This window comes from Lygodium microphyllum, chromosome 7 (genome assembly GCF_053477565.2).
Source record: "Lygodium microphyllum isolate KBCC chromosome 7, Lygodium_microphyllum_v1.1.10, whole genome shotgun sequence".
In the NCBI taxonomy this organism is placed as follows: Eukaryota; Viridiplantae; Streptophyta; class Polypodiopsida; order Schizaeales; family Lygodiaceae; genus Lygodium; species Lygodium microphyllum.
Window position 1 is genome coordinate 109,834,033 of NC_141141.1, and position 23,318 is coordinate 109,857,350.

The 23,318-nt window shown below is 39.7% G+C and overlaps 1 protein-coding gene across 3 annotated transcripts; it reads left to right on the forward strand.

Annotated features, from left to right (window-relative positions):
• The first annotated feature begins 6,207 nt into the window (after positions 1 to 6,207).
• On the forward strand, positions 6,208 to 22,250 carry LOC148033816 (uncharacterized). Of its 3 annotated transcripts, XM_087681815.1 has the most exons (5): positions 6,209 to 6,808; positions 20,813 to 20,879; positions 21,027 to 21,075; positions 21,167 to 21,211; positions 21,409 to 22,249. In XM_087681815.1, the coding sequence occupies exons 1-5, from the start codon at positions 6,281 to 6,283 to the stop codon at positions 21,470 to 21,472; spliced, it is 753 nt and encodes a 250-aa protein (XP_087537941.1). In that variant the 5' UTR covers positions 6,209 to 6,280; the 3' UTR covers positions 21,473 to 22,249. The 3 variants fall into 3 exon arrangements, 2 of the variants coding, with proteins under 2 accessions (XP_087537942.1, XP_087537941.1); XR_015691380.1 differs by lacking the exon at positions 21,409 to 22,249 and having other exon boundaries at positions 6,208 to 6,808; positions 20,992 to 21,075; positions 21,167 to 21,199; XM_087681816.1 differs by lacking the exon at positions 21,167 to 21,211 and having other exon boundaries at positions 6,208 to 6,808; positions 21,432 to 22,250.
• The last annotated feature ends 1,068 nt before the right edge of the window (positions 22,251 to 23,318 follow it).

Below are 23,318 nucleotides of genomic sequence, written 5' to 3' on the forward strand. Positions count from 1 at the left end.
TCAAGTAGAGATTTTAATGCTAAAATCAAGTGATTCATTGGATTGATCTACTACCTCTTTATTCAAGTGTAAAACAAAAAAAGAGCATTTCTTATACTCATGCTTAGACCGCTTGATGGTGATAAGCTGAAAATCTGACTTACTATGGATTCCCTACAGATGGATAGGCTACTCATCACTAGAAAACTCCATGTACAACTTCAAAAATTCCATGTAATCCTTCCTAAAGTCATCAACCAATCATACCCAAGTATTACATCTATTGGCCCCATTTCCAAAGTAATCACATTTGCTTCATACTTTTTTTAGCAAACTATATGTGAACCTATGGACACATCTAGTGCTAATTTTCTCTTCACCATTGGGTACTTGACCTCGCTTCTTAGACTCAATATCATCATCTAGTTTGAAATTCTCTTTATCTCCTATGTGAACTAGAAGAACAAATCTTTGTCAACTTGAATGTTGTAGTAGTTTTCTCATTGAGAAAGAGAGAGAGACAGCGAGACAAAGAGAGAGATTATATGACTTTATGATCATCTCTCTAAGGGGACGTGAATTTTTTTTTGCCGAATAGGGGTTACTAGCAACCCTTTCTCGGAGAGAGAGAGAGAGAGAGAGAGAGAGAGAGAGAGAGAGAGAGAGAGAGAGAGAGAGAGAGAGAGAAATCTTTGAATCACAAATCCCCTACATCATCACTCCAAGGGGACATAAAATTTTTTGTCGATAGATAGGGGTTATCGGTAACCCCTTCTTGGTGAAAAAAAATTCAGAAGTTGCCTCCATCTCTCTAAGGGGATTTATGAAATTTTTTTTGGCTATGAAGGGTTGTTGATAGCTCCATGTTTAGTGAAAAAAAATGTAGAGAGGAATTCTGAAAAAAAAAATTGTCGAGAGGGGGTTGCCGGCAACCCCCTGTTCGACAAATTTTTTTTTCACAAGTCCCCTCAAAGAAACGATGGAGGAGACTTGTGAAATTTTTTTTCATCTCAAAAAGGGGTTGCAAGCAATCCTCTTCTCAACAAGTTGCTAGTAACCCCCTTCTCGACCAGAAAAAATAGTCAAAGTGTCACATAATCTCTCTCTCTCTCTCTCTCTCTCTCTCTCTCTCTCTCTCTCTCTCTCTCTCTCTCTCTATCTATCTATGTGTATGTGTATGTATTTGTGTATGGCCCTTATCTTCATTTCTCATTATATGTATCTCTTGCAACTCTTCCTCTCTCTAGAGTCATTAGGACTCAATAGAGTCGAGAGAAAAGAAAATACATACATACATACATATATATATTAATGAGAGAGAAGAGATTAAAAATAATTACTAGCTAGGAAGATCAAATTATGTGTATATTTATGATATGTTTTAATGTGAGACATAGTAAATTGAGACTTTTTGAATGAACTATATTGAAAAGTTTGGACCTTATGAACAAAAAACAGTCCTCTTTTTTGGGAAATTTTTTTCTCCTAACATAGAAAACTAATAATTAACATAATGTACAATGGCTATTGTCTCTTGCATTGTGTATTTGGAAAAACAAAGACCTTATCAAAGATTTTTAAAAAAGTTTTATATTATTGAAATCATAATCAAAATGCAACTTCTTAGTCTAATTGTACTTGGGCTAAAAACTTTTAAATAGAGGAATTTGATCTGAGAGAGAGAGAGAGAGAGAGAGAGAGAGAGAGAGAGAGAGAGAGAATGTGTTTTTCATTGAGGACATTTGCAATAAAGCCTACATTTCAAGGAGCATTTCTACATTACATTTCATCAACATTGGGTATGATTGCAAGCTATATTTATCTTGGAATCACAAGGCACTAATATTCATTAGTGTTTACCTACCTTAAGAAGAGCTTCACAAAGGCCAATAGCTACACCAACATGGGAGTATCTTATTGAAGTGGTAATACCATCATTCGTGTTGAATATTTCTTCCATTAATTATCTTGAAAAAATCTACTATATTTGGAAAAATTTATCTTTAGCATCTATCTATTCAGTGAAAGTGGGACTTGAACCTACACTTAGCTCCATTTGGGATTCCACTACAATAGCAAGTACTATTCCTTATCATCTTGGAGCCCAAACTATGCAATATTCATCCATGTGTGTGCGATGGCATTTTATCATTTGCGAGACTACTTTTAGTCATCGTAAATCTATTGAAAAACTAGAAGTCTTATCATGCTAATGTTTATGTGAGGAGGAGGAGTGAAGAAGCTTCAAGCAACACAATGCCCAGCTCCATGCTACTACAACTCGAGCCAACTCAACGTCAATAGAATCATTAGCTTCTGCTCGATGTGACAACTCCAACTCATCATAAGGCAATGCAAGTCAACGTTTATTACGTAGCAATGCACCCTGATTTGCCACCCTCTACTTCTAAAATCCACGACAACATATGTAGCAAATTGGCATCCTATTCAACAGCACTCCACAACTGGTGTGCATTGCAATCATTGGCGACTATCTTCATGGTCCAACAATTGTCAATACTTTGCATCCTCATCCAGTGCCAAATCGTAGATCTAACAATTGTCAATACTTTGCATCCTCATCTAGTGCACTTCACAGCCTACCAGTCATAGATCCAACACCGTACGTTGCCAAAGGCATCTTTGTGGTAAGGCCATTATCAAAAGAAGTTGTACAAAGCTTTATTAATACCACCATTCATATTCTCACACCCCCTTTGTGGCCCCACTCATCCACCAATATATCCCACACTTGTCCTCGAGGTTCTTTCTCCCCATAGCTCATGCACTTCATTGACTTCTCTATCCATCTTATCCTCAAAGAATTTTTTTTCTAGCCACACATTTTCAATCCTTTCTCAAACTAACCTCACCCTCTTATCCTTAAGGCTTTGAGCTATCCATGCCACATACACTTCATTTCTTATCTACCTCAAGCCTCTACAATAACTTCAAATTTTCTCCTATCTTATTGATCTTTACCCACAAACCTTATCTCTAATCTTATCCTCACTTACATAGACTACCTTATTACTTTGTGCCAACATGCATATGCTTCAAATAGTTCCTAGCTCCTTGCCCTTGCCACATGTTTATTCTCGCCTCTTTTGTTAAACTTTGAATGTTCTTCCTTATCAAAAGTCTTTCTCACAATATATTTCTATCACATCATGCAAGATACTTCTATCCTCATTAAGTCCATTATTCACTCTCTCTTGTCAACTAATGGAATATAGAGAAAATTCTTTGATGGACAATCCCAATTCTCTACCAAATGAAGGCCCCTCACATCCATCTCTCTGTCACGAATCTTCCATTTTGTGCTCTCATGCTCTCAACTCATCCATCCTAGCATTTTCTAGGTCTCCCAGTCACTCTCAATACTACAATGTTTGTCATCCCTATCAAGCTCTCCTTTTACATCCCGAAATAGAGGACTCTACCTCAATTGGGACAACACTTGAAGAAGGGGAAACCCTTTGTACCCAACATCTCAAGGCCCAATAAGGCATTGTCAGTGGCCTCTCTATTGAATTGTATTCTTCAACACATTTGGATGGTACTTTAGTGGCAAGAAGATGGCAAAACCTCATTAGTCAGTCAGTTAACAATGTGGATACGCCTACTGTTCCTCATAAACTCTTATTAGATATTTCTACCAGTCTTCAAGGTCACTTCCTCATCAGGTACATTGCTTCTGCTTCTCTTATGTCTCTATGTTCTATCCTATTTCCTTACATTTGTCACTCAGCCTCTAGTCTTTATCTAAACTCTACTTCAATCTCAAGATCACATCCTAGTTCTTATCTCACACTCTCTCTATGGGCTCAATGTCCTCATATTCTAATGGTCACACACACACACGCTCCACTTTGCCTGTGTGCCACTCTCTCTTGAACAAATGCAATTCCACACACTCTTGGCTTCCTCCTACACATTCGGGATTCTCAAAATGTTTCCAAGTACATATAAAAATCCTTCCTCCTTGAGTTTCTCATTTTCACATCACTATTTCTCGATGTGCAATCCTGAATCCCTACACATGATGTTATCCTACCATCACATTCCATCCACACTATATTTATTTATGTCCCATCAATCCCAATCTATCAAATTATCATTTCTTTCTATCCTATCATATCCTACCTTCCTCATGCAATCATCTTGCTCTAATTGTATACCCAAATCTCAATCATTATTCTATGTTACATGGCAACAACCTCATCAACAATTACAAGTACTCTCTCTTTCAAATTTCTCTCAGTATTCTTGCCTTATCCAAATCATCATCTACAAATTGTATCTTTCTCAAATTGGCCAACTATTTTGGCCTTCCAAAGGAGGGGAAGATAATGGATAAAGTACAAAGAAATACTTGTGCACATTGTATGGATAAAATAGCACATTGACACTAAGTGTGCTATTATTGAAGATGCTCTTGGAGTCCTCTCAAAGACAATGTGCTTGAAATTGCTAATCAATCACTTGCTATTTTACACTTTTATATTCATCAGCAACCCTCCCAAAGAGCATGTCCCAAGCATCTTATCAATCTCAGCCTTACTATGGTATCTAGTGACATTGGGATCATATTTCCACCTACAAACATGCTCTCACCGTTATTTTACTCCACAACTCTCAAGCTCCAATTAAAACATATAATCTATTTATATGATGAGCCCGTCTCTTATTAAGTCTATCATGAAGCAAACTATGGTGATATTCTCTTCATCAAGGTATCCATCAACCAAAGCCCAAAGATCTTCATCATCAATGTACATCCCTTAAATCATTGCAAGCAAATATTGATATATATCTTATACAACAACAAGGACAATGTCTCATGCTATAGTCATTATTGTAATCTTACTTCTCTTGTAGCCAAAATGATTGGCAGAAAGTCATTGTATTGCAAAAGAAAATCCAATTTTCTTTTGAGAAGGGAGAAAGAATGTTAGAAGATATTGTTAACCTTTTCTAGAGAGGGGGAATGTTAGAATATTAGAATGTACTCATATGAACATGTACTTAGAGAATATCTAGGAATACAATTTCTAGATATTTAGGAGAACTAGATAAGATAGATCTAGAATATGTGGATGATACTTCACTAAGAGAACCTACCATATCCACACCTTCATTGTATATATATGTGTACTCTCACCTATTCCAATGCAAGTGTGTAAATAAGTGTGCATTACAAGTGTGTGACTCATTCTCCATCTCATTGTCTCGTTGACTTACTCTCTTTCTCTCACCATCACTTTCACTACATTCACATGTTATAGACTACAAACAAAGGGTCTTTTAGCATTTCAACAAATTGCAAGACAATAGTTGTATGGCTATAAAGTGCCCCTTCCCATCATACGTCTATTTAGTGAGAAGGTTAAGCCCCATGGAAAAGAGGAGTTAGAGAGGGAGGAGTTCTCGTGATGGTTTTCAGGAGGGGGAGGGGGCAAGGTTTTCCCTAAGGTCACATGGGGGTTTTCCAGTTTTCTTCAGTTTTCTTGGAAAATCCTTGTTTCGTAGGGGAAACCACTCATACTTGTTTTCTAATAGGAAACCTTGGCCCAAAAAAAGAAAAGGTATCCTAATGACGTGACCCCCAAGTTAATGTGACACCTTTTAAAGGTTTTTATTTAAAAAATTTAAAGTAGAGACGTTCCAATGGGACAAAAAAAGAAAACTAATGGTGACCTTTCCTACATTTTTTAAATCAAAGAATTAAAGGGGTTTATAAAAACCTTTCCACGTGAACTAGTTTGGGAAATCAAAACCAGAAACACTCTTGAAGATAGTTTCTCATGATTAACCCCTCATGGGAATAGCTCATAGATGTTATAGTCTCAACCTTAAGTTCATCCTATGTTTTCCTCCGGCCCCTTGTAGGGCCCCACTAGATCTAGGTGGGAAGGGGCTCTTAATCTCTTAATGTCATGTTAGTGAACTCACACCTAAAGCAAAAGCAGTGTTCACGAAAATATTTTTGGTAATAGATACAAAAACCTTCAACTAGAAAATTTGGAGAGATTTTTGAATCAAAATACATATTTTTACTATTTTTATCACTAAAATTTTTAGAATGTTGAAGGTTTTAAACTTTCTTTTTTAAATCTTAGAGAGTTTTTTTCAATATTTTTATAATTTATTTTACATTAAACCTCCGTTTTTGGTGAACATTGAGCTTAACTACTTTTGTATTTTGCACATATCGTTATGTTATATAGGAGACTAAATAGCATCGGCGTTCGCTCTTGCTCTCTGAAGAGAAAACTTCCCGACAGATGGATCATGGACGATGAGAGAAGCGATGGAGACGGAGGCTACAAAAGAACACGAAGGAGGAGCAGGGGCGGAGTTGACAAGCTCTGACAATGAAAGCGCAAGTCAAGGTTCTCCCAAACCTAGTGAAGATGAACAGGATGCAGGGACCATGTCAGAAGCTGTTCCTGAAGGAGCAGAACAAAAAGTGATCCCAGAAGAAGCTGTGGTAGACTGCAATGATGGCGTGGAGAGGGATGAGATAAGTCCTGGCAGCGTCGTAGCTCCCGCCAAAGAAGAAGAAGATGATGATGACGACGACGACAACGACGATGACGACGATGACGACGATGATGCGAGACAAGAAAAAGGTGAGGATGAGGAAACTGTAACACGGACAGATGATGGGGAGGACACTGCCGACGTGAGAAAACTGGCCGCAACCAGTTGTGATCTGGATGTTGTAATGGCAATCCGAACTTTGGAAGCTGTCGAGAAAGATGCACATGCCATTTCCGGCAGTCTATGCAGCCTGCTATCATCATTACAGTCTGCCCTTTCTAAGGTAAGGGTTTGTGCATTGAATCTATCGCTTTCTGGCTTGCACAACCTTCCATGTGCAGGGTACATGTGCTCAATACAGTAACAGTGACTAAGACAAATGAGTATTGGTGAATGGCTTGAAATGTGTTGTTGGCACAATCAAGGGTTGATTGGTGCATCCCTCTTTGTAGGTGTACAATTTTAGGGTCGTTTGTTGATAACTCTATGGCTTGGAATGTGTTGTTCTCACAATGGGTGGCTGAATGAATGGACCTCTCTTTGTAGGTGTACAACTATTAGGGTCGCTTGTTGGTGATCAGTTCATCATCCTTTATGCTTACATTTTTGACGGAAGTAGACTAACTTAGTTAATACTTTGTCTTGCAATTGTGTTTGAGCATTCACTAGGTATTTATTTGCGACATCCATGGTCAAGTTTTCACATGTAATGCTTAGTTTTGATTTTTGGGACTTGCAATATATTTGGATTTCAAAAATTTCCAACAACATTACAATTTACGTGCAACAAATGGACAATTTGACTTATATACTATTTATGACCCTCTAGTATGGCAGATTTCTTGTAATATTTTGTCCTTAAGTCATGTGTATGTAGTGACCCTCATGCCAAACTGTTTTGGTTATATTTGTTAGCCTACCATTTTTTTTTGTTAGTCTGTGATCTCCTAGTTGTCAGAGTGCAATGAATGTGGAAGTGTATGGACAAGACTGAAAGAAAATGAACATGAGAGAAAGGGAGAGAGGAAAGAGATTGAAGAACACAAAAATTTACAGTCAATGAATGCTGAAATGAAGAGGCCAAATATAAAAGGGCTGTTGATGTGTCTTCTTGAGTTGTATCTCTCCCATCAACATCTAAAAAGTAAGTAAGGAAGACAATCTGCTAACTAGGCATAAATAGAAGAAAATAATACAATAAAATAATGTAGGTGGTGAGTAAAATTGACTGATCTGATAAAAAAGATGCTAACTACATCAATAATGAATAAAATAATTAGTGATTGATTCTCCATTTGCCATGTGGTATCATCGCTTGCTTGATGAAATTGCATGTATAGTGTGCTTGTTGAAAATGCCTATTGACTAACAAGAATAATGAATAATGTCCTTTAAGAGAACTGATCGCACCAATGGTAACTTGAGAAATGGTAGTCTAGGGGATGACTAATCTCTAACATTCCCTCTTAGATCTTGGACGTGACATAGGGCTCAGGGATTTGGAGTGCTATTAGAGAAGAGTTTAGAAAATGCTTTCGTAAAGAAAAATTTAAGATGATTATTTATCTTATTGTTATGAGGACATGTATTTTTGAAATCTCACTTAACATGTGGATTAATTTTTAATCACATGGTTAAATAAATGTTGCACATGTGAGGTGTAATTGGGGTTAGAGTAAATTTACGAGCTCGGAAACTAAGGGAATTATAGAATGTCAAAGGTAAAAGTTGCTATAAGTTATACCGCACAGGTACTTGGTAGTATGTGGTGTCAGTTGTTAGCTTAGGTCATTCATTTGGCCGTAAGTGTTAGTTGGTGACCTTGGAGAAGTAGCGTTTAATGGTACCTAATGCCAATGTGATGGTTAAAGATAGCGCAGAGATACTCGGGAATGGAAGTTGCCTAGTCAATTTAATTATTGGCAAATTAGATTATTTTTCAAGGCATCGAAATAATTATTAGATTAATTTTCAGTATTTAAAGTCTGAAAATCAGTATTTAATTATGGATAATGTTGGAAAAACCATTTGGGAAGGCTGTCACTTGCCAAAAATGCCCATGCAAGATTGTAAAACGTCTTTAGAGTTTGGAGAGAGATATTTTTAGTGTATTCAGCTTGCAAGAGAGAGGAAGTAGATGTTGTTGGTTTGATTTGCAGCCATTTCAGGATCTTTTGAGGCAGCCAGGGGCAGAAGAAGACCAATCATCAGCAATTGACAGCATCTACAGGTTGTTGAGACAGGGTAGCAGTAGTAAATGACTGATTTTCTTCAGTTCTTTGCATCTACAATTTGTTGAGAGAGGGCAATAGTAGCAAATAACAGATTTTCTTCAGCTCTTCGCGCAGAAAGTCTGAATTTTCTCTCTCATCTTCCCATCTTTCTACAACCTTGCTCCAAAGATTGCAGCATTGAGATCACCAGAGGTTAAGAAATTTAAGATTTCTTTGTTGTAAACCCTAATTTTCAGTAGAAATTAGGGTTTAGTAGTAATCTCGTGAAGCGTGTTAGAAATTGGAAGCTCCAAGACTTGGATTCAACAAGGTTGAAGCTGTTTTTAGTCTATATAAGTGTAGGAACTAGCAAATAATTGAATATGAGCGGCAAATCAGATTAAGGACTTGTTGGTCATTTTGAATAGCAAGGGGAGTTGGAATACCAAAAGGGATTAGGAGAATCCCATTGTACATTAACTTCTTCTTTAATTAAGTTAAATAAATACCAAAAGGGGATACCCAACACATCACAAAACAATATAAGTATACCCATCCACTCGAGGGTGTCGATGACGAGGAACGAAAAGGTAATGAGGTATCCATGTGATGAAGGAGTATGGTAGTGTGGTGACAACAACTGCCAGTGGAAACGACTTAAGATCTACTCAAGTGGTGCTTTGTACAATGAGATACAAAGTATGCTACATGTTGAAGAATGCTTATGCAGTAGGTGCCACTTGGACAGTGTGCCTCGTGGGAAAATTGTTCACTTGCCTAAGCGCCCTAGTACAAATATGATGAAATCATGCAATGCAAAGGGGAAAGGTACAAGAAGGGGGGAGAAGCCGATGTCGAAGACAAAGTGCTGAAGCCCGTAGAATACGAAGAAGGGTGGGAATCCCCTCTCAACCTGGATGTAGATGTCGAAGGAGGAAGAGGAGCCTAATGTCAATCTTCCTGTGGTGCCGAGAACCATGATGAGTGGAAGAAGATGATGATGAACAGGATGAAGCACCCTGCTGAAAGAGTAAGGTAGAAGTCACTGCCATGATAGCATCAAGAGAGATACTGCACGATCCGTCTCGGAAGGGGAAGCCTCCATGCTGGAAGAAGAGCAAACACTCCTAGAATGATGAAACCATGATAGGAACGATGCACATCTCCACATCTCAAGCCTAGAAAGGACCAAAGCAAACTTGCAAGTTAGCCTGATTGAAATACAAAAGCTTACAAAAGAGATAATAATTCTCAAGCATAGAGGTCGGTAGTAAGATGCTCCAAAGCAAAACATAATAGAAAGAAAAAGCTAACTGAAAGTACAATGCAATGAATGTGTGTGTGTGTGAGTAAATGCAACGGAAGACATAAGAATGGAAAAGTTAAGGACAATGAATTCTATAGGCTCGACTCTAAGAGTACAAAAAAATGGATGCTAGATTGACCAAGGGTATCCTAAGGGACCTAAAGACATGCTAGTCTAAGAGTGTGGTCACCATCATGTACGTGTAGTAGCAGATCTGTGGCAATGAAATGCTTGATGAGGTGGAGAGGGAGGTGAGATGGATACATGAAGTGCAATGGGATTGGAACCTGCAAACCAATTAGACAATCCCTTAGGGGTAGTGAAAGAGATTGTCTTTTGAAGTTGGCCACATGCTACATGTCTAGCAACAACGACTGGTGCTGAAGGAGCAGATGAAGCAGAAGCGGGAGGCGTGTAGCTCCACTGAATTTATGTAGTCGTAGCGGTCTGCTGAGGCTTTTTAGGTGAGAGACCTTGGGCTTCGGAGTGACAGTCCTCGCATGGCTGGATCTCTGGCAGTGTGTGCAAAACGTATTTTTCTTAGGGAGTTGGTGCCAGATAGATCTTGATTCTGTGGTTCCATTTGAGGAGAGGTGTCACCCTTGGATTGGCTTGCCTTCGCAACTTGCGAGTTATTGCCACTGTTGGTTTTCCCTCTCAAAGAAGAGGCAACCAACCCCCTTTGCTCTAAATAAGGTTGTGATTAGGATTTCTTGTGGACTTGATCATTCAGCCTCGCGTAATGCAAGAACTGATACTCAAACTCGTAGAAGGTCGGTAGTCTAGGTTGTGAGATGATGTGCTGAATGAAATTGAAGTATTTTTTGGGCAACTTATTTTATAAGAATGTAACTTGATTATCATTTGACTTCGGAAAGCCAATAGTAGCGAACTTGACGAGTAACCGTCTATATTCAATCAACTTGACTTTCAGATCATCCCCTTCCTTAGTAGAGAACTCTTGAAGCTCAAAGTTGAGATTTATACATTGAGTACGATCTTTGGCCGCATAGTGGTTGAGAAGGTGGCTCTAACGCTTTGACGCAAGCAGGAAGTGTTGTAACTAAGAGTGAAACACATGAAGCAATCCCTATCTCAGCTCAACATTGGCTGTGGCATTGCGGGCTCTCCATTGACGGATGTAGTAGGTGAGCTAGTCGAGGGTTTGGCATAGGCTCTAGACCAATGATGAGGTCCCAAAGACCCTAAGCCTCAAGCACTTGTTGTACGAACTGTGACCAAGTGTTAAAATTCGACCCGTTAAAACGAGTGCTAGGTGATGGATAATGGGAGGGAGTGTAATGTGGGCAAGATGGGGGAGTGGAGTACACTTGGGAATGGGCCCTAGAGTGACCAACAGGCATACGGTGAGTGTGCAAGGTGGATCCATAGGTAGGGATGGGTTGACTAGACATGGGTATGGTAGCCACAAGAGTAGAGGTGGAATGGGAATACATGGAGCAGATGGGAATCCCTACGTAGGTGTAACCAAAGGAGTGTGAAGACGCGCCATAAGCTGAGGATGGAAACCCTTGTGTCCGAGTGGTTATGTGAGATGTGTATCTAGGGGTAGTGAGGAGGGTGCCCATCATAGACGGCCTCGGTGCTACGAGTGCTCATTTGTGGAAAGGTGAGAAGCACTGTGTTAAAGGGTGACATTCCCTCTAACGTAGTATCGAGGTGCAAAGAGGTAGAGAATGGGGTAGAGAATGAGAAAGTGCTAGGAGCGGAGATGGAAGATCCAACCCCTAGTGTGTGTGATGCGGATATGGAGTGTAATCCAAGGTTTTGGAAAGATGATGAGAGGTGATCAAGGTGTGATGTAGAAGAGGGTGGGATGGGAGGGAATTGAGAAGTATGTGTTACATACTCAAATAAAACAAAAGTTGTAGATGTACCTGAATTATGTTTGCTTTGAGAGCCCCTCTATTGAAGTTCACATAAAGCCATCCGGATCTTGTACCTTAAAAAAAGAAATAGGTGAGGGTTTTGATTCATGTAACTCAAAAGGATTGTATGAACCTGACACAGGACCTGGTTGAGATGATGAAGATAGATCGCCACATGTTCCAAATGTCGTATATCCTCCATGATCAGAGAGAGGGCCAGCCTCACCAACCCGTCCGAATGTGGTAGTAAAACTAGTAGGAGGGGTGTAAACATCACCGTACTTGTTGCGATAGTACTCCTCAAAGTCCTTTGTCATGTGGATGAAATCTGGAATAGAAGTAGAAAAAGAAGGTGACGGTGAAGGTGGAGTGTTGTTCTACTCACTGAGTCCATAATGCCGTCTTAGGGTCTCCAGTGATGGAGAAGCTTGATAGGACATCATAGGAACTGGAGAAGGTGTCTGTGGCATTGTGATTTGGTTACGAGTTGTATTGTGTGCCTCATGTAAAACCAAGCTCTCCACAATATCTACATGATACTCTTTACAAGAGCACTAGCTTTGATACCATGTGAAGAAAATTGGTAGGGTTTGTACTGAGGAAACACAGAGTGTATGACCATGACAAAGACACAAAGAGACAGGCATAGACACAGAAAGCAAAACTCAAACCCTAACCCAAAAACTCAAAACTCAAACTCAAAAACTCAAACACAAACGAAAGAAGGGAGAGAAGAATACAACTTTGAAGTGAATGAATACTGTAAATGAATGTAAGAGTGTACAAATAGTCAAGGGCAGAGCAAAGTGTTAGAGAGTGATGTCCACTCGAGACAGATCCCAAGTCCGTGACCACCAGCTAGAGTGTAGGATGGAGAGGATGCAGCAAACGCAGGTGTCAGGAGGACCTGGAGCACCAAAAGCAAGCTAGATAGGTGTGGAAGAGGGCTTACAGCTGTTACCTGATGAGGAGGAGCTGCCGCTTGATGGAGGAAGCTTTTGCCTGGAGAGAAAACACCACATGTAAGCTCTAGATGTAGTTGCCAGCTGCCACTAGGTGATGAAGAGGTCCAAATGTAGCAGTAGGTCGCTTGATGAGGAAGATGGGCTTCCAGTTCTTGCCTTCACACTGGACATGCAAACGTAGCAGAGGAAAGGTGTGGCAGTAGTTGTTGGGATTGGATAGCCACGTGTGTGTGGACTAATGGCTGAAATCTGCACTCAGGGGTGAGAAACTTGCAAAAAAAAGAGATGAGGTTGTGATGGTAGATGTGCAAGGATCGAGATAGAGTGCAGATCAGGTTTAGTGCAGAGTTCAAAGCAGAAAGAGTGAGCAAAAAGAGTAAGAGCACAACACTCAAAGTGTTTTTGGTACAATGACAAGATGTACCACTTTCGGTTTTGATAATATATATAAAGTACAAGTGTAAGGGTGCGTGCACACCCCGAACACCGTAAAAGGTATGGTGAGCTTTTATTCCCAACAACCTCCCACCTTAAGGCAACGTGCCTAAAGGTAGAGAAAAGAATAAGCGAAGTCTATATATGCACAAAGCTGAAATACACATATACCATCCAATCCCCATCATGTGGCGGCAATGAGCAAACCGCTCTTTTGGAGGACCCTTCATGAGAAGGTCTATAGGATTATCATCTGTATGTACCTTGACAAGCTCAATGCTCTTGGTTTCAAGTACATCCTTGATAAAATGATACTTCACTTGTATCTGCTTTTTCTTTGTGTGAAAGATAGGATTCCGTTCTAGCATGAGAGCACTTTGACTGTCACAATGGAGGATAGAAACCTTTGTAATACCAAGCTCTCTCGAGTCTCACTGGACGTGAAAGCCATAGATCTCTTTGCATGCCTTAGTGGCAGCAATATACTTTGCTTCTGTAGTAGACAATGCAACACACTTTTGTAGCTTGGATATCCAACAGATTGCTCTCCTTGTGAACATGAACACATATCCTGTAGTAGACTTCCTATAGTTATTTTAGGATGACCAGTATTGTCTGCATCCGTGAAGCCAACAACAGATGACTTTTGCTTACCAAAGTAGATACACAAATCTTTTGTGCCCTTAAGGTATCTCATGATAACCTTTATTGCTTCCGAATGCCTTTTGGCAGGATATGCCATGTACGTGCTAACCCTTTCCACCGCAAATGCAATGCTAGGACGTGTAGCAACCATAGCATACATCAAGCTACCAACAGCTGAAGCATAAGGAATCTTGGCCATCTCAGTTTTTCCATTATCAGAAGTAGGGCTATTATTTGTACTAAGTTTCACATATGGAGGCCATGATACACTAATGGCTTTTCCCCCTTCCATGTTGAAAGGTTGCAAAACCTTAGTGACATACTCCTATTGTGACAGATAAAGGAGACCCTTCGATTTGTCCTTGAGTATATGCATGTCAAGAATGTGATTGGCCTCACCAAGATCATTCATATCAAATCTACTATGTAAGCTTTGCTTCAAGCAAGAAGTCCAAGGCATGAACATCCCTGTGAGCAATCAACATGTGATCCACTTACAAAACCAAGAGAATAAGGTTGCCATCTTTTGCCGCCTTGGTGTATAAGCAATGATCAACTTGAGAGCGATGGAATCCTTGAGATTATATAAATGTATTAAATTTATGATACCGTTCTCGTGGTGCATGTTTCAACCCATACAAACTCTTGTTGAGTTTACATACCATGTGCTCTTTCCCCTTTGCAACAAAACCCTCAAGCTGTTGCATATAAACCCATTTGCATGGTAGCACTTTCTGGCCTTTAGAAAGCACATAGCAAGAAAGTAGCCTTGAATTCATCATCAATATGGAAATCCAAAGCAATCACCGGACTGAAATTTGAGTTGAACTCGTTCAAATGTACAGAGATGGCTGCACTTTCCTTCATGCAAAAGTCCATCAAAATTTTCAGCCAATAATCCTTGCTGGCTGCACTTTTCTGAGCATACAATTCTTCAAGTCTTTGCCACATTGCATATGCTGAATTCAACTTCTCAATGTTACAGAGCAAGTTGTCTGACATTGAGAGCTCAATGGTAGAGCGTGCAAGCTCATCCAAATCATCCCACTCTTCTTGTTCTATACCTGTTGGTTTTATTCTCTTCGCTTTCATGGGCTTCACTTGTTTCTTTTGCACCAAGCTATTGTAGCACCGTTTTTGCCATATTGCAAAATTATGTGCACCCTCAAGCTTCTTGATGTGCAAAAGATTGATGCTGTCACTATTTCCAGCCGTAATTTGCAGCACTAAATTGACTCAAAAGTCACCAAATGTCACATAAGTGACCATGGCGCACTGCAAGTACCAACTAGTCGTGAAAATAAATAAATTGCAGAAATTTCAGCTCTGCAAATAGATTTTCAGAATTAGAGAGTGTCTGCTGCTGCATTCCACAAGCAATTACAGCCACATTTAGAGGCCAAGGCACCAATTACATATGAAATCCCCAAAATTTGACTATAATTTCTACTCCAAAAGCATTCATGGGCACAAATTTGACAATTTCGATCAAAAGCCCTAAATTTTCAAAAGGAAATCTGTCCAAATTGCATCAATACATGTACCCAAGTGCATATACCAGACAATTGTTACACAAATTGAAGAAATTTTGCAGAAGCCCCAATTTCTTGGGTCTGTGGTGTGCACAAATTTTAGTGAAATCGAAGAAATTTCATTGAAATGTGAAAAGGCCAAAAATTTCCTAGGCTTGTTCTGTATCAAAGTCCCCAAATATGTGGGAAAAGACCCTAATTTTCTAGGTCGAAATTGCACATTGTGCTTGGGTATATGAATGGGCGACAGTGTGAGAAGAAAAAATTGCAGGAAATAATTTAAAAATTGACAATAGATTATTTGCTGCTTGTTGCCTGCTTCTGTTGACATGCCCTGCTGCCTACGACTTGTCGCCCGTCGCGTTTGCTTGACTGTATCCCCGTTTGTTGTGTGCGCTTGATTGTGCCGCTTGGTCATGTGTCGACAGCCTAGTCCTGCGTTGACTTGTCAAAGCTTGTTGTAGACCCCGTCACCACACTGGCCTTTCGTCTGTTTGATGTCGCTTGTTTGTTTGACCACTGGCTTGCTTGACCACTGCAGCCCGTCACCTGCTCTCAATTCACCTAACCAATCCATCGACTATTTGCTAGCCTGTCCTCTTGACAATTGGCTGTGACGGTTGACCAACTGTCAAACTGCCTCTTGCCCGCTCTGTTTGATGGTAGATATGCAAGGATCGAGATAGAGTGTAGATCAGGTTTAGTGCAGAGTTCAGAGTAGAGAGAGTGAGCAGAAAGAGTGAGAGCATGACACTCAAAGTTTTTTTGGTACAATGACAAGATGCCACTTTAGGTTTTCATAATATATATGAAGTACAAGTGTAAGGGTGCGTGCACACTTGAACGTTGTAAAAGGCAGTGTGAGCCTTTATTCCCAACAGGCTGAATGTATGCAGCTTGTCTATTTATAGATGGTGAAGGATTCCCTAAAGAATTAGGGTTTTTTGGGGGACCACTGAAACTCTCTTGAATTGCTCCCCTTTTTAGGGGTTTTCATTAAATTAAGTGTGTTTTGGGGCTGTTTAAGAATGCTAATCAATTCAAAGTCTGTTTTAGCTCAGCAGAAGGAAGTTGATGAGGGAGCAGCCACTACTCCTAAATCCTTTGAAGACTTCTCCTTCTCCTTGTCGAGGCAATCCTTTTTCCAATGACTTGTCTTGTCACAGATGTGACAAGTGGAGTCCTTTTGTTTGTCCTTCTCCTCCTCCTTTTGGTGTTTTCCCTTCTTTTGAGAGGACTGACCTGTTAATGTCTTTGATTTGGAAGCATTCCGTCCTTTTAGTTGCTTCTCTTGGTCCAAAACCATAGGAATCAACTCTTCCAAAGGAAGAGTCTTTGATTGCCTTGAAGCAATCAAGGCATAGTAAAATGCACTAAATTGGGTTGGTTAATGAGAAAGAAGAGTTATTGCCATGCCCTTCGAGCTAATTGCCTTCCTTGTGTTTTGGACTTGCATCTGCAATTGCCGAAGCTTATTGACCTGTTCCTGTATAGAAGAAGACTTGTTAGGACTCAAAGTCGTCATCTAAACCTCCAGAGACACCCGTTTCATCATAGTCGTGCAATTGTACATTTGATCAAGCTCCAACCATATGTCCCAAGTCACAGTCCAGTGGTTGATGTGAGCAATGACGGCTAGAGTGTAGAGAGAAAGAGGAAAGAACGGATGCAGGCATTTAGCTTATCCCAATGTGCTTGTATCTTCATCAACTCGGCTTTCTCATCTGAAGAAAGCTTGGAGGCATCACGAGCTGTAGGATGGTTTATAGCTTTGTTCACAAGCTTTGCCAAATCATAAGAATCCAAGATGGCAAGCATCATTACGTGCTAGATGCGTATTTCTCCCCATCAAGCTTTTGATTTGAAGGAAGAGTTGGCTACATGGGGACTTTATGGTCCATAATAGCTTGAAACTCCGCATCAATTTTGGTCGACATTGTAAATAGAGTGACTTGCAGAAAAACAAGAGCAGCCCCTTCTAACTCCATGCATGGTACTGGTTCTTGCCAAGGCTTCCTCCACTTGTCCTCAAAGAGTTTCACCCGCCAGAGGCAATGAAAACTCAAAATCTGCAGCAAAAGGCTGAAAACGCTGCCTTTCCTCCTTCATGAACAGCAAGGACTTGCAAAAAACAGCAACTTCGCTCCTTCTCAGTACACAACCTCTTCACTATAGTCTCCAAAGGCTGAAAACTCAAACTTTTGTTGCGAAGAATCCTTGCAATCAGCCCTTCTACGTTGCTTTGATACCATATTAGAGTGCAGCGAATGCAGAAGTGTATGGACAAGATTGAAACAAAGTGAACACAAGAGAAAGGGAGAGAGAAAAGCAATAGAATGCAGAAATCTGCAGTTAATGAATGCTGAAATGAAGAGGGCAGATATATAAGGGCTATTGATGTATCTCCTTAAGTCGTATCTCTCCCACTAGCACTTGAAAAAGCAAGTAAGGCAGGCAGGCTACCAACTAGGCCTAAAGAGAGAAACAGGTTGTAGCATTCTTCTCCATCTCTGTTGGCTAGCTAGAGGTCAATGACACCTTGGAGACAAAATGGCCTAGCCAATTTAAATATTGGTTGGTGGAATAAATTTTTTGGGCACTTAGAATAATTATTAAATTAATCTTCAAAATTAAATTAATTTAATAATTTGGATAATGTTGGAAAATGGGATTAGAAGGTTGCCACTTGGCAAAACTTGCCCATGTAAGTGAGACGTTTTTTGAGGTTTAGAGAGAGAGAGAGAGAGAGAGAGAGAGAGAGAGAGAGGGGTTGCCATAGCTACTACAACAGTTGATAGGCCATTTCTAGCTAGAAATAGACCGTGCAAGAGTTGGTGACATGCCTTGAAGAGACTACAACAGTAGATGACAGCAGTTTGAGGGCTGTTTCAGCCAAATAACATTGTATTTGGTATGTGCCACAAGTGGAGACAACGTTCATGGTTGTCTAGACACGGCAGCAACTGATTTCTTCCATTTTCTTGTGATGGAAGTTTGAAATTTCTCTCTTTGACACTCTCTCTCATCCTACAACTATTTCTCTACTCCCCTTAGCATTTTCCAGCAGTTTGAGTCATTAGAGGTGGAGATATTGAAAAATCTCTGCTGTAAGCCCTAACTTACAGCAAAAATTAGGGTTTGACAGCCACCTCGAGATGTGCGCTTAGAATTGAGGGCCTTGGACCTGAATTCCAACAATTGAAATTAAAGAATTTCAAGGAGATTCAGGAGGCCAGCTAGCCAATGTGAATTTATGGCTAAATTTATCTCACAAGGAGCAAATGCAGAATGTTGCCGTAAAGGTTTGACATGGAGATTGCCATATGAGTTGCCATGAATATGGTGGAACCAAGATGACTATTCTCTAATAAAGAAAAAGGGATAAATATGCGTATTTACAAGAACATAGTGCCAATGCATGGGGTAATGCAAAGTGTCATGCTCAATCACAATGTGATGTAATTGTTCTACTTGGAAAGTGCCCTCATTGGGGAATTGTTCACTTTTGACAAGTTGTGTACAATCATGATCATCAAGATGCAAATGGATAATAATACGAAGTACATCTATTACAGAAGAAACGGTGACTAAAATCCCACAAGTACCAAGAGAAGAAGCTGCCCCCTCTCACCACCAGAGAACGGAAGGGAAAGCTGTAGCCCTCTCCCTATTAGGCTGAAATAGAAGGGGAGGGAGCATTGATGCCCATTCGTGGAAATAAGTACCTAAGGATGATCTATTGACTAGCTTGGTCAAAAATGTTTGCAAAATGTCAGATGAAGGCACAAACTCTAGGTGAATGGTGCCTAGCTCAACCTACTCTTCAACGAAATGGTAGTGTGCACCATCATGTTTAGTCTTCAGACTGATGATGGGGTTACTGGTTCCCCGTTAGGCTGAAATAGAAGGGGAGGGAGCATTGATGCCCATTCGTGGAAATAAGTACCTAAGGATGATCTATTGACTAGCTTGGTCAAAAATGTTTGCAAAATGTCAGATGAAGGCACAAACTCTAGGTGAATGGTGCCTAGCTCAACCTACTCTTCAATGAAATGGTAGTGTGCACCATCATGTTTAGTCTTCAGACTGATGATGGGGTTACTGGCTAGTGCAATAGCACTCTATTTAATGGATCTCTGAACATGTCACGAGGACCCGATTTTCTAACTGAAAGTCCTGACTTTGTATAGGTAAGTACATGTCTTTCTTAACTGTTTGGGATAAACATGCACACATGTTTAACTGAGATTATGCCTTAGACACTGATTTTTTGTAACTGCAAGAAGCATGGAATTCCAAGAAGTCTGAGAAGTGATTGCAATAATTGGTCATACTGTACATTGGATGCCAAGGCTTGAATACAAATGGATGCTGCTGAAAGTGCAGGACTTAATACTGGTGGAATATGCACACTTTTGGAAAAGGACTGCAAATAGCTCGATGTGATGGAAAGTGCCAATACGAAATAGCCATTGAACTGCTCTCTCACCATCTTCAAGTTTTGCCATCACATTTATGTGTGTCTATGACCTTTGCCAACCCATCATTCTATCTGGTGCCCAATTCTGGAGTGAGCCATGTAGCTCATGCTGACAGTGCAACTTGATACACTTACATGTACAATTGTTGGGACATCTGCATTTAACACATCACTTCAAAAGCCATTTGGGTTTTCCGAACAGATGGTTCAACCCTTAGTGCTGTTTGGACTAGTAGTGGAGGAGGGTGGATAGATAAAACAGGGGAGATCTATAAGGAACCTCTACTTTAAAATAATGGGCCCGCAATTCATATTACTTTGGAAGTTCCAGATATGTACTCATGTGCAGTGAATCTGATTTCCTGTTGAGGCTTCTGAGCCAAGTGTGATCCTTGAGATTCCTTCGTCCTCTTTTTCTAAAGGAAACTTGGGGCATGCTTGGTATCCTTATTGCTACAAGACTTCTTGGCAAGCACCTGAGATCTAATGCATATAACTCAATGAAGATTTCTCTACCGACTCTCCCATTCACAAAGTGAAGTATAATCGTGTTTTCTCAAGCCTGTTGCTGAACCATATCACAACTTCAGCAGTGCCAGTGACTGATATTATTGAACTGGTAATACAGCATGTGCAGCATGCTATAATCATCTATCCTTGGATTTGAATAGGTGCATAAAATGCTTCTCTTAAAAGACTTTCATCGAAGGGTGCAGCAGACTGTCCACTCACTCTGATACTAATAACCATTTCTGAGATTTATCACAGAATGGTCAATTTGTTGGGTTTCACTAGTGTTGATATGCTTTGATGCTGGTCCAGGTGACAACCAGTTCAGTCAATCATTTCCAGTGTTGCAATGAAGTTGCAGGTCATGTCCAAGAAGCAGGTAACTTTTGCAGATTGAGCTTCTTTCGCCTCTCTCCTTAGCATAGCTAGATGTCTGCATAATAACTGCCATGACCAGTTCAAGTAATTTTGATGTTTACTGGTTAACACAGCTTTTGAATTGAAAGATCAAGTTTTTCTGTAACAGCATTAGATGCTGCCTCCAAAGGGAACAAGTTCATAAACACATGCTTAAGGTGAATTCTTGTACTGAAACACTTTTTATGTCCAAATCTGTCAAAATCAAATATTCGATATGTTGAAGCTAATGGAGAAGTCTGAACACAGAGTCAATGAAGAAATGAAAGGAATGAATAACATGGCAGCTCAACTGTATCCTCTCAGCAAAATGATTCACAGAGTTCTAGGGATTGATGATGATTATTTTATGTTCTTGCATTCAACTGTGGCATACACTTTTAGGCCGTGCACTGTGCACGTACACATTTAGACAGGTGTACATCATCATAGGGTGCATACTGGCAGCTATTTGCACCATCACAAATGCCATTTCTTAATGATTGTCTCAGAAAAGTTTTGCGGAAAATTGTAGATCACCTAGACAATCAAGTGAGCAGATTTCTTCCTCGCTAAGAAGATGGGCTTTTGACCAAAGAACACATCCTTACTGAGGTGGAGGTGATCCGGTGTCATTAGCCTTTTTGGAAGCTGCTATTGACCTAGGATTGCCATGAGCTTCTGGCAGATTCTTCCAGCTTGGGAAGCCCTTACCCATTTGTTTGAGATAGTGATTGCTTTATTGGACATATCTTCTGTCCTTGTAATTATTTTTGTAAATTACAAGAAAGAAAGAAACTCTCTGTTTCTGTAGATTTGCATAGTTTCTTGGAAGATTTGCTAGGTGGAAAGATCATATCAGTTGAATGGGAGATGGCCAAAAAGTTAGTTGTACTTTGGAGAGCACAGTATTGTAGAAATTTAAAAAGCAACATGACCCTTATGTGCAAGGTACTCCTAATGGGGCCTTAAATGAACATTCAACACATGCCGCTGTATTCTAATTCTACGTCATGTGGATCATAAACCTGCAACAACAAACTCCCAAGTATATAAACCAACTTCATGCTGAAGTGGAGAGGACCAACAAAGCTTGGACTCCTCACCCAAGTACATCAAGGGTCTTTGAGAACTCGATGGTGTTTGTGGTGTTAATCTCAATGTTTGGAAGGCTAGTCTAGCATTTTTTCCTAGGCCAGCTCCCCACATTGTTTAATATGCAAGTCAAAATGTGTCAACAAAAAAGATGGGTTCGACCTATGACTCACAAATTCTCTTACATTAGGTTGGTACATTCACTTGTATGCCATGCCCTTTCACTCGCATCATTGTCAAATGAATTGATTTGAATGATATTATATGCTTCTCGTGTGCTTGAAACAATATGGTGTTAGTGTCCAACATAATGGAGAGTTTTTCTTTTTAAGGTGCATTGGAGTGGCCTATAGTATACGTAATAAGCAAGTATCAATTTTTATTTATTTATTATTATTTTTTTCCTTGGGGACATGCATGAAATTGGGAAGATGGCTTAAAGATGTACCCAAGGTTTGAACTCAAGCAATCATGTACACACCCGCACACTCAAACCAAAAGGTTTTGTTCCCTTGAAGTTTTGTGTTTGTGAGGTGCAACAGTGGACACAATGCCATTGTTGGGCCTCAAGCATATGACTCGAAAGTATGTTTTAAAAAGTTTTTATTTTTAGTTTTATCAAATGTTAAATTTAATCTTCTACAATTGTGATGTATTTTACCATGTGTTGTACATATCTAATTCAATGCAAAGATGATAAATTTCCTTGAATTATCTTTATGGAGCTGTTGACTAAAAGATAATTAAAGCGTGAAAAGCAACATAATTCTCAAACTTATTAGGTATCTCATGAGAAAATTGTCCTTGCTTTGCGAAACCTAGAAAAAATTGAGGGAAAACTAGTTGATATTGGGTATCCATAGCTTTATTTAGATATTTGATTTTCATGCATAATAATAAAATTCAATGTTTTTAACATCTTATGAAAAGCCACAAATGCCACCACTAATGATGTCATGTTACTTCAAAATCTACAAAGATGAGATATTGTACATGCTAAAAGGTATGGGATTGGATGGTGCGAAGGTGAAATTCACTTAATGATGTGTACCTTGCATAGTGGTGAAGTAGTTAGGCCTTCTAGTGGCAATACATTTTTTCTCGGATAGATATTGTACCATAATATCTATTGGGTTGCTTTGCTAAAGATAGTGAGATACTTATTCAAAACTTGAGTGTATTTTTGCAAGCTATGATGATGACATTATGACATGATGGCATTTTAGAACACTTGCAAGGTAAGTTTTTTGCAAAACACTATCTACTATGCTTTGGACAAGAGTGTTATCTGAGCTTATCTCGACACTAGTTTGAAGCATTGTTGCTT